Source organism: Staurois parvus, unplaced genomic scaffold, assembly GCF_062004578.1.
Source record: "Staurois parvus isolate SC_StPar_1 unplaced genomic scaffold, SC_StPar_1.0 ptg001192l, whole genome shotgun sequence".
Taxonomy (NCBI): domain Eukaryota; kingdom Metazoa; phylum Chordata; class Amphibia; order Anura; family Ranidae; genus Staurois; species Staurois parvus.
In genome coordinates, this window is record NW_028318988.1 from 1,840,322 (window position 1) to 1,853,008 (window position 12,687).

Sequence of the window (12,687 nt, forward strand, 5' to 3'; positions counted from 1 at the left end):
CCTTTTCACCTGTCTTCCAAAAAAATATGATTTCTACACCAACATATTACATTATCCTTTTGGTCAATGGGAATAATATTTCCTTTATTGGTGGTCAGCGAAAGGGAATGCCCTTTATGTTGGTGGTCAGCTGGAATAATGCTCTTTACATTGGTGATCAGTGAGAACAATGGCCCTTACATTGGTGGTCATTGGGAAAATGCTCCTTAGACTGGTGATGAGTGGGAAGAATACCCCTTACGATGGTGGTCAATGGGAAGAATGCTTCTTACATTGTTAGTCAGTGTGAAAAATGTTCCTTACAATGGTGGTCAGTAGGAAAAATGTCCTTAACAATAATGGTCTCATATTGCTGGTCATTGGGAAGAATGCTTCTTACATTGGTGGTCAATGGGAAGAATGCTTCTTACATTGCTGGTCAATGGGAAGAATGCTTCTTACATTGGTGGTCAATGGGAAGAATGCTTCTTACATTGGTGGTCAATGGGAAGAATGCTTCTTACAATATGGTCAGTGGGAAGAATGTTCCTTTCATTGGTAGTCAATGAGAAGAATGCTCCCCTTACAGAGAGCTAAAGATTGGGTTCAGTGGGGTCAGGGGTTACTCATCTGAGAGACAGAAATTGCTATTGCCCCAGGAACTCCTTGCAACCTCGGTTTAAATGAAACCCTAGTTGAGAAAGACTGTTTTAGATATATTATGTTAATCGGAAGCCATATGTAGTAATTAGTGCCCGGGACAAATTTGGTGCGTTGGATTACAAATTGTTTTTAGTATTATAAAAATATATTTCATGGAATTCCTACTCTAAAATATTTACTGGGCTTTTTCATTATAAAACAGGATCCTTTTAACCTCAATAAACAACTTCTAGCTGCGTACCTGTACAAGATCTTTGATCTAAACACAAAAACTGCAATGGAAAATGTCTCCACCAGCTTCATTCTTCTGGGACTCACCGAGGTGGGAGGGCTGCGATACCTGTACTTTGCTTTTTCTTTCCTTGTCTATTTATTCATCTTGAGTCTGAGTATTATGGTCGTGTTTGTGGTCGTGAGCGAGCCAAGTCTACATAAACCGATGTACATTCTTATCTGTAACTTGGTCCTCAATGGGATATTCGGGAGCTCCTCCTTCTTTCCAAAGTTGCTGATAGACTTGTTCACTTCTTCAAATAATATCTCCCGTGATGCCTGTTTTACCCAGTACTCTTGTATCACCATATTCGCCTATTTGGAAATAGGTACGTTTACCATCATGGCATATGATCGATACCTGGCTGTCTGCCACCCCTTGAGATACGTCATCTTGATGACCAATGATATTGTGATAAAGTTTATCTTCGGAAGCCTAGTGTTCTCAGTGATGGCTGTCTCCATTGGTGTATTTCTTGCAGCGAAGCTTCATTTTTGTGGAACACAAATCATAAATGTTTTCTGCGATAAGATGTCACTATTGATGTTGTCCTGCGTAGATTCGACAATGAATAAAGTCCATTCAGAAGTAGTTTGGAGTGTTTACCTGTCCTTGACATTATCAGTTATAGTTTTTTCTTACATGAATATATTTTTAATTTGTCTCAAGCTCTCAAAAGACTCCCGTAAGAAGGCCATTCACACCGTGATGACCCATTTACTAAGCTTTTCTGTTTTTATAATGGGAGTCTTGTTTGTCTTTTTGCGCTATAGAATTAACGGTGTTGACCTCCCCATCACCGCGCACAGTCTGATCTCTGTAATTGGTCTTGTTACCCCTCCACTCTTTAACCCTCTTATATATGGAATACGGACAAAAGCTCTGAAGGTAAAGATGATCCAAAAACTGCAGAAATTAAATGTGTTGATGACTGGTTGGTCCGATGCCTCCAGCAAAAAATGTCATGTAAAAAGTATATTGCTATGAAACTTGATGTTAATCTAGATTTGGACCTGAAAATTAATGTAGAATTAGATTTCTTTTGAAAATTCAGCAGTGGTAAAAACATTTTTTAGTCATCAATCCTAGCATTAAAACAGAGCGAAGAGGCGATTAACTTTTATTGAACAAGAAAATTAAACTCAAAAGGTTTTGTAGGTATTGCTTTGGAGGTTTTATGTATAATTTACATGTCAAAAATGTGCATTTCTAGCATGAATATGAAAAATTAAAAAATCAGCAAAAGAATTAAAGGGACTACAAAGTGGTTTATTTTCTTTTATTTATTATATTCAGGAATTTAAAAAAAATAAAGCTTAAAACCACTTGTGTTGTGAAATTATGCATATCAGTATTTTATAACCAAGACTTTTCCAGCCAATATGGAGTTTGTGTAAGTTTGCTACTCCAGTGTTTTAGGTTGCTGGTTTAATGCTTTGTTACAGACTTATAGCATATATCAAGGAAAAATAAAAGGAGCACATGCAGTACATATTTGCAATACCCGCACATTCCCCCATGTTTTATCCCTTTAAAAACACTGATTGTCAAGAAATGTACTCAGCTCTTCAGTTTCCATGTGGGCTGATGACCACTGATGTATTTAGGTTTTGTGCTGCCCTAAGCAACACAAAATTCAGCTCCCCCCACTCCACGGAGAGATCCTGACACTGACCAACACCCCCCTCCCCCACGAAGAGAGCCTGACATTGACCAACAACAGCTCAGCCCCCCACTCCACTCAAGAGAGCCTTCCAATACCACCGCCCCCCATACACTGGCAATCCCCACCCCTGTGAGAGAGAAGACACTCACCCTTACAGCTCCAGACATCCCCGGGAACAAGAGTCAGGCTCTGCATACACCATCAAGCAGCCTGCAGCCTCTCTCAGATCCCACCTGGTCCCCTATGTCCCTTCTTCCATCCCTTCTTTTGGGTGGCGGCGCTGCCCTCTTGAAAAATGCTGCTGCCCCCATGAAAGATGCCACTGCCCCCCTGAAAAATGCCACCCTAGGCAAATGCCTTGTTTGCCTTGTGGTAAATACACCCCTGCTGATGACACACAGCATTTTAGTCAAAAGAGTGGTGTCAGCCCTGTCCAATTGTCTTTTGCTAAACTACTGAACCATTCCCATTCCTATATCTCTACAACATAGACACTAATTATTTTGGATTCCAAGCTGCTAAAAACTAGGAGGGCTGTTTGAGATAACACAGGGAGTGTGCACAGGGCGCAGGACAGGTCTGAACTTCTGGTAGGATCAACAGGTATTTTTTGCACTTATCAAACCGATATAACAAAATGCTTCCAATGGTATATTTCAGTGACCAAAAAGGAGCAAACAAGAAAGGTTCGTTGTTAGAGTTTCCATAACCTGTTAGACTCAGTATCTCAGGTTACAAACACAGCTTGTATTCACCGCCCGGCTGAAGAACAAGGGGATCAGATCACACCTTTATGAAGCATATAAAGAGTTCTTAGCAAGGGACAAATCTTCTGGAGTCATGCCAAGTCCTCATATATACAATACACCTCAATGACACAGCAATACAAGGCTGATAAACCTTTCATGTCTTGGTACTACACCCTCTCAGCTTTCACAGAGTATGCAGGTTATCAGGGGTATTCAGGGGCATTCTTACTCAGGACTAAACTTACTGGGATCTTCACACACCTAGTGATCTGATCTCCTCAGGCCAACTATGTAGGACCAGGATCTGGGTCAAGATTCTTGACCCCTGTCCTTCACATCCACTGCCAATAAATTGGTTGCTGGACATGCAAGTCTGTTACTCTTTATAGGGAATGCTGCCTCTCTAATTTGCTGAGGCTGTCCAATGACCTTCATAGCTTGGAGCACCATTTAGGCTTTCTGTTGAGATATCTCCCAAGGGAATTTGTTCAATGCCTCCACATGCATATTACTAGATCCTGGCCTGTAATGGATCACATAATCAAAGTGAGATGAGCAGGCACAACTGTTCTAGGGCTTCGAGTTTGGCAGATCCTAGATATATTAGTGGGTATTGTCTGAATACAATTCCACAAACAAAAAAACTGACCATAAGGTATTCTACAATTTTTCAGGTCAGGTCCTGTACACAAGGCTGGTGCTTACACTAGGCAAACAAGGCAGCCGCCTAGGGCGCACTGCCACCTAGGGGCACCTGGGCGTAGCGCAGGCCAGCACTCTTTTTGTGTGGGATACCGCCACGTTATGAATGATCCTTCAGTTGAGAGAAGGGGTGGTAGAGTGGAGGAAGAAAGGACAGAGGAATATGCCAGGTGTCTGGGGCCAGTGTAGCAGATGAGCTGCAGCTCCTTCCAGTGTTCCTCTCAGACATAGTCCCTTACTGCAAGTTGGCTGGTGGCTGCTGATCACAGTGGAGTTCCAGTCCTTCACTTTCCGTTCATCAGCAGAGGCAGATCTGTGAATGTGGAGGAAGGTAATGTGGGACCTGGCCAGCCATCCATCACATATGCAGTGTGTCAGTGAGTGATGACATCATTGTGATCCCACAGCCTGCTCTTTTAGTGCCTGCTGATCTTTGTCAGTGTTGGTGGTGTTGTGTTGTGTTGGATTTGTCATTGTGTGGGATCGCTTGGTTCAGGTATTCTCTGTGTGTGTGGGCTGGGATGGTTGCTGTCACAGTGTTTTATCTCCCCCCATTGCCTGGGGAATTCCAGCCTGGGATCTGTCAGAGTGTGGATCCATCATCCTCCACTCACTGCAACTGTCACCCTGACACTGCCAACCACAGATACAGTCCATCCGGGACACTAATTTTATCTTTAATATTGGTGCTCGTGGCATCTTATGGCACTTATTTTTGCAAATTAAAAGAAATTTACCAGTTTCATGTTTGTTGATTTAATATTTTTTTTTACTCTTTTTAAACATTTTGGGTGGTTGGGGAGCACAAGTAGCTGGTCTTGCTTAGGGTGCAAAATAGTCTACCCCTGGCCCTGTCTGTACAATAGATAGCAATTCAAGGTTGTGTTCAGTCGCAAGAAAACCTCAGCTTGCTTAAGCAATTAGCTTGCCAGCAGGGCAGGGGGTAGCTGATAACAGACTTTCCTCCATGTTCCCCATTAACTCATTGGGTGCAAGTGTGGGTTACATGCAGGGATGACCCCTGGGGTAGGTTCTTTTGGGCTAAGCTAGGCACCTATTACAGGATTGCTCTACGTCACACATGTAAGGTATCTTTAATCTTATGCTGTTTCACCAACAGGGGCGGACTGACCATTTGGAAACTCAGGCACTGCCCGAGGGCCCGGGGAGAGTAAGGGGCCCCATGAGATGCCCCTGGTACCTTTTTCATAGGCTTTTTTGAGTTTGGGCAAGGACACAGGGGTCCATGATCCCCTATTGCCCGGGGGCCCCATGAGTTGTCAGTCCGCCCCTGTTCACCAATGCCCTGTTCACCAATGACCTGGGGTAAGGCTGATGCTGCCCCGGTGGAATACTCAACCATAAGGTTGGCCTCTACTTTTAGAGATGAACATACACCATCACATTTACATCATAACTGTTCTCCAGTTAACTCTTGGGTCCTCATGTAAACATACATCTTCCCACTGAAATTTGCAATTATGAGGGACGGGCTGAGCCTTGTCCACAACTACCTATACAGTGTTTTCCATTACTGTTCCCAGTAGCAGAGTGGGCCATACCATGCATCTAGCATGGGCTCCACACGTGCACTTGACTTGACTCTTGAGCTTCCGTACAGGATGGGGACCTCTACAACACGAGTCTGCTCCCACTGCTATGGGAGACAGACCTCAGCAGAAGGAGTGCCGACAACATCTCCCTCACGACTAGAAGCTGGTCTACCTATAACAGGTGCACACTATTGACAGGCTGCATTAACTGACTGTAGACTTCCATTGTCCAGGGCAACCACATGTAAGTACTGCATGATGACTTTTTTATTGCAGACTCTTCATACTCTAATATGTGACCCAAAACTGTAGAATTTTGACAGTTACTTGCATCACACTCGTTTATATTACTTCAGACCAGGTAGAAGGCAAAATTTCAATGTTTTACTTAAAAAACTGCAAAATATTACAGAGTCCCACAGATAAGGACAATCTTTATCATAAGTCTCTAATCCTAACTCAGTCTTAAGTGCTGCCCAGGTATACCTGCAAAGTCCATGCATATAATCAGGTCCATAAGTGGCATTTCCCAGTGGCAGGTGTCTTTGGGGTGAACCCCAAGTTCCAGTAGCCTTCTACATCATGTCAGTTTTCCAGACGGTGTTAAAAGATGGTAGCAGAGAGCTACGGTACTCTAGGACCAAGGGCCAAGGGCCAAGGGTAGACTTTTTATACACGCAGGACTAGTAAGTTGGACCCAAGGAAGCCTGCCAAGGCAGAGCCTTGGCAAAAAAATTAACCCTAATTCCCCTGTCCAGGGCAGCACCTAAATAGTTAATTTACAACCCACTTACAAGCTCCCCACCTCTGTAAGCTTCAGTCTGTATACAGAAGGAGGACTTATTAGAAGACATAAGGTAATCTCAGGCCATCTATCACATTCAGTAGCCCAAAGGCTTTCTGCTTAGATGCCTGCCGAAAAACACATCCAGAGTTGGCAAGAGTAATAAGAGGAGAGAAAATTGAGCGCTCTCTGGGCAGCAGCTGTAGCACTAAAGGTAACCAATAAAAATCTCAGTAGCAATACAAATAGAAAAGTGCAGAGCTAAAAACAATGTATAATAGTCCACATAAAATATCAGCTAAAACGGTATACGTCCATATGTGACAATCCTTGAATGTATAGGTGAAATAGCAGCAAAAGCTTCAGTGCTGGTGCTCCAGAATAGTTGGGTAAGAATACATACTCACCAGATGCGTAATGTAAATACGCATTAAATCAATCAGTGAAGGTCCCCTTTAGAGATCGGGTATGCACCAGGTCAAGGATAATCCCCCCTCTGGATGATGGTGGTTCCTCAGAAGTTCCCAGATGGTAAAGGATCCAATCAGCCAGAGGTCCCCTTTAAGGGATGGGTGGGTGTAGAAACCTGTGAGTCTGGAACTCCCTCCTCTGGATACTGCAGTGGATTGGTTGGGCCCTATAAATTAATTGCTCCACATGGGGAGACAGAGTTGGCAAGGGCCATTCACACTGACTGTCCACAATCAAGTAAGAGAAGCAACAACCTAAGCAAAGTGGTTATTTAATATACCATTGGTAATAGCGAATCAGACCCAAAATTGATTGAAGTTCTCACACAGGCTTTGTAATTGTCCACTGAGTCACAGCAGTCAGTTTAGCTGGATTGGGACTAAACCTTTAGCATCAATGACATATGCAAGATATTTATTTGCAAAAGAGATCATTTCTAAGTTTAGCTTTAGCCCAAACTCGGCCAACCTTTGAAAGATAAACAAAAGATTTCCCAGCAACACTTACCAGCCAGCTTGTGCAAAAAACGATTTGACCCTAACAGTATGCGTTAAAAACAGAGGGTTTTGCTTGCACACATATACAAATACATGTGAAACCCACAGTCCCATGTCAAGGGTCCTCTGTATATTGTGGATCTAACTAAAATTTTTCAAAGCCTCCACAGTAGCAGCACATGTATAAATGGATAGATTAAGGGCAGGTATGTTTGGAGGAGCCCATCCCTCACATGACATGACTCCCAGCTATACCAAAATGACAGCAAAGGCATCCACTGTGTCCCTGCGTCCAACCTTTGAAAGATCCATCCAAGTGTTGCAGATGTTCAGTACCTCAAATGTTTTTGGAACTGGCACAACATTTTCTATTCCTAATCAGCACTTCATAAAATTTTAAAGAGTGATGGAGGTGTTCATTTCCTGAAAGACATGAGGTTAACTCAAAAAGTACCATAGGAATAATTAAAAGGGATTGGTCTCCTTCTTGACAAGAACCTAGCAATACTCACTAGCTAAATCAATGTTGGAAATGCAATGGACCTGACCTAACATCATCTAGGATTTCTTCATATGGGGTTGGAATGCGGTGCCTAAATACTTATTATATATTATAATAATCAGAAATAAATAAAAAATAGATACTTTTACAATCACTGAACTAATAAGCCTTTGTAACTGGGATCCTAGGCATTCTCATCCAATAGGTAATAGTCACATATGTCCTTTTTTAATAGAACACAAATGTGCGGCCGCTCGGCGTCTAGGCCCAGACGTCAGGAGGCCTCACAGTTGTGTGTGGCTGGCGTGAAGAGGTTAAAGAGGCCTTTAATAGTAGTCTCATGTAACATTCTCAGCATTAGTGAGGGTAAACAGTACCTCAGGCTTGGTGGTCAGTGGGAGTAAAAAGAAATTACTTAGAGCATGTGGTCAGTGGGAGAAAGAATAGTGCTCCATCATTGGTATTGGTTGGAGGAATAGTACCCCATTGTTGGTGTCACTGGGAGAAATCATGCCCAATTGTTTATATCAATGGGGGGAATTATGCCCCATTGTTGGTGTCAGTGAAAGAAATAGTGCCCTTTTGTTAATGTCAGTGGAAGAAATGGTGCACTATTCTTGGTGTTAGTGGAAGAAATTGTGCACCATTGTTGGTGTCAGAGGAAAGAAAAGTGTTCCATCATTAATGCCAGTGAAAGGAAAAATGTCCAATTTTTGGTGTCAGTTGAAGGAATAGCACCCATCATTGGTATCAGTGGAAGGAATAGTGCCCCATTATTGATGTCAGTGGGAGGAATAGTGCCCCATCATTGGTATCAGTGGGAGGAATAGTGTCCCATCATTGGTATCAGTGGGAGGAATAGTGCCCCATCATTGGTATCATTGGAAGGAATAGTGTCCCATCATTGGTATCAGTGAAAGGAATAGTGCCCCATCATTGATATCAGTGGGAGGAATAGTGCTCCATCATTGATGTCAGTGGAAGGAATAGTGCCCCATCATTGGTATCAGTGGGAGGAATAGTGTCCCATCATTGGTGTCAGTGGGAGGAATAGTGCCCCATCATTGGTATCATTGGAAGGAATAGTTCCCCATCATTGGTATCAGTGGGAGGAATAGTGTCCCATCATTGGTATCAGTGGGAGGAATAGTGCCCCATCATTGGTATCAACGGGAGGAATAGTGCCCCATCATTGGTATCAGTGGGAGGAATAGTACCCCATCATTGGTTTCAGTGGGAGGAATAGTGCTCCATTATTGGTATTAGTGGGAGGAATAGTGCCCCATCATTGGTATCAGTGGGAAGATTAGTGCCCCATCGTTGGTATCATTGGGAGGAATAGTGCTCCATTATTGGTATCAGTGGGAGGAATAGTGCTCCATCATTGGTATCAGTGGGAGGAATAGTGCCCCATCATTGGTATCAGTGGAAGGAATAGTGCCCCACCATTGGTCTCAGTGGAAGGAATAGTGCCCCACCATTGGTCTCAGTGGAAGGAATAGTGCCCCATCATTGATCTCAGTGGGAGGAATAGTGCCCCACCGTTGGTCTCTGTGGAAGGAATAATGTCACTGCGGTGCCAGAAATTTGAGCTTTAAGTACCTACAGAAAGGTCTTGGGTACAATCTGAAGCATCCATGCAAGACATGTGTGATGAATGGAAAGTGGGAGTCTTGCTGGTGATGCGAGGCATCACCAGCAAGGCTCCCACTTTCCATTCATCACATATCTGCATCAGAGGCTGGTCATTAGCTCTGAGGAAAGGGATTTGTCCCCGAAACGCATCAGCCATTTGACCACACTGACAGTGAGAACCCCTTGCCTGCCGTTGTGGCCATTGTCATTTTTCTACGCTTTTTAGATACATGCTTCGTCTGTGAGTATGTTTTTATTATTTTTTCACTCCTTACAATAAATCTTGGATAATGCACTAGGTGTGTGCGCCACCTGTTTTCTCTTTATCTAGTGGCTGATTTCCCCGTCTGAGGAGGGCTGCACCCCTGAAGCATTTCCTTTGGTTGTCGCTGTCCTGGTACCCTTGGCTTTCCTTTTGGCTGTGCATATCCTGAGGTGCTGGAGAGGACATACGATATCAAGATCCTAATCCAGGATAATCCTCCCTCTAGGTAAGGTGGTGCTGTCAGGAGCTCACGGGTAGATACAGGATCCAGCTGGCCAGAGATCCCTTTAAGGGATATAGGGTGTAGATTAAAATCGAATTTGCAAATTCAGAAGCAATAAGATCAGGTAACAGCAGGTATTGGACTAACCGTGCAGCAAGTAAGATGGCCGCAGGGTCTCCACGTGGCACTGGCGGCATGAAATCACGGCGTCTTGGCTCCTTCTAACGCGTTTTCAGAGGTTGGATATCGGCGGCCATCTTGCTTGCTGGAAGGGTTGTCCAATACCTGATCTTCTTGCTTCTGAATTTGCAAATTCAATTTTAATAATAAATTTATGGTATTGCCTACTACACTATGGGCATTCTTTATGGTCTCCTGTGCGGAGCAATTTATTTGTAGAGCCCATCCGATCCAGCCAACCTTAAGTACCCAGAGAAGGGAGTCCCTTAAAGCAGGCATCTACACCCGTCCATCCCTTAAAGAAATCTCTGGCCAGCTGGATCCTGTATCTACCCGTGAACTCCTGGCAGCACCACCTTACCTACAGGGAGGATTATCCTTGATTAGGATCTTATCCAACTCCTAAAGGGGACCTCTACAGTTTCATTTAATGTGTATATACATTACGCATCTGGTGAGTGCGTTATCTTACCACACGATTTGGAGCACTATCACTGGATTCTACTGCTTATTTGCACCTTGACCTGCACAGACTGTCACTTTTTTTGGCATGTAATTTTAATTTATTTAAGGATTTACGAACATTATTAATTTTGTTAGCGCTCAACTATTTATTTATTATGAGCCTTTGCAACCACTTTAAACCATGTAAATTCCGCCTTCTATTTTGACTCCAATAAACTTTGTTTAAATTGCAAAATTTTCACTCATCCCTACCAATTAGCAAATTTGATTCATAATTTATGCTGACATAAAATAAATGACTCTTCTTCTTACATAACAATGCGCACAGAGGTGCATGCTCCTTTGGGAGTGTAAGCCAAGCTAGCTAATGAGTAGAAATTCTCCAATGCAGCTCTATTTAAATGAGTCAATTGAATGTCTTGAGAGAGAGAGCGATGAGATAGGAGCATAAGAAGGTACAGCACAAATCTCTGATGGGAGAAATGGGGATGATTTTCGTGTCTTTAAAGTGTAATTAGTTCTGAAGATCCAGATCTAGGTCTTTCTGGCACTTTTATGAAACTGACTGGTAAGTGTGGGGAATGACTTTATTACCACCATTTGATTAGTCTCGATGTAATACCAAAATGATACATGAAGAAAACAAAAAGTAATCCTTGACAAACTCCATACAACTAGCTGAGTCAGTATAAAACTAGCCACTAAGTCACTATAAGATGTATTTCCCTAGAATCACCAGGTTAGTACAATAAGGTGCAAGATCCATGGCAAGCCTTCTGATAGAGGGAGGAAGTGATCTCCAAATACTCACAGATCCATCTATGAGTGTGTCCTCATGGACTCATAGATAGTCATTAGGTGTAATTGGGTAATACAATGTAACAATGTATTCCAATTCCATGCTGTCACCCTGCAGAAACCCTGGTTGACTAGCTGACCCTAAATACATCAGGGGCTTCTGGGAAATTCCTTATCTGAATGTTTATTCCAGGTCAGTGACTCTAAGTATTCAAGGCAGAGGATTAACATGCTTGCTGCACAAGTAGCTCTTTTAGAAGACATCTTGAAAAGAAAGATGGACCACAAAAAGGGATCATCCACACATGTGGCCGGGAAGCACTAAAAATAGGTTAATAGGTCTTACTGCTCCTGCTAAGCTAAAACAGCAGCCAGAAAGGGTTGTACACAAGCAATGCCTGCAGTGCTTTGCAGCAAAAATGATACCCCTGTCGCTTTAGGCCGAACGTGACCCATTCAAGTCAATGGGGTTATGCTGCAACTGCCCCGCAATGACATGCAATGCAGGGTTAATATAGGTAGTGATGAGGTGACATATTGCCTGCCAGCTGCCTGTCAACTCCGAAAAGTGGTCCAATGGAGATTCCTTTGTAAGCACAAAGGAACCTACTCAAGAACAAGCAAGGATACTTTTACACACCAAAATTTGTTTATTATATACTTTGGCAGACCTAACATGTTTATTAAAGAATAAGTTCACCTCTTCTCTAAAAACAATAAATGCACATTTTTTTTGCAGGTAAAAAAATGTGCATTTATTATTTTTGGCTGCAGGAGCCTGTAAAGCATTGCACCAGTGACCAGCAGATCAATGGTGCCATACAGGTCTCCTGCAGACCTGTCAGTATATCTGTTTGATCGTACAAGATGAAAGGAAGACTGGATGAACTACCATGACGCTCCACAGCGCTGTGGTAGATAACAATGATAACTACCAACCTACAGCCGCCAGAATACTGGTAATGAATGACTCCGCCATGTGGGCGGAGCCCCGTATGGCCACGCTGTTTTTAAAAAAGTGACAGCTTGTACCGAGAACTTCTTCCCATACTCCTGTCATGGGGAGAAGGGGGGCAGTAGGCAGCGACTACAGCATTGGGAACATTTTACATATTCCACCCTAAGAATGAGTGGAACATGTAACATGTTCCCAAAGGTGAACTTGTCCTTTTTACTGCAATATTGTGATGATTGATGTCCTTTAAGACCTGCCTAACCAAATGTCCTGTTTGAACATCTTTCTATTCAGGATACAAATTTGACACTTGCTTCAAACTGACA

General features: G+C 43.0%; 1 protein-coding gene across 1 annotated transcript; it reads left to right on the forward strand.

Moving 5' to 3' along the window:
* Positions 1–900: 900 nt before the first annotated feature.
* LOC149438389 (olfactory receptor 52B6-like) lies at positions 901–2,115 on the forward strand. The gene has a single exon (XM_089659886.1). The coding sequence runs from the start codon at positions 920–922 to the stop codon at positions 1,901–1,903; it is 984 nt and encodes a 327-aa protein (XP_089516012.1). The 5' UTR covers positions 901–919; the 3' UTR covers positions 1,904–2,115.
* Positions 2,116–12,687: the final 10,572 nt, after the last annotated feature.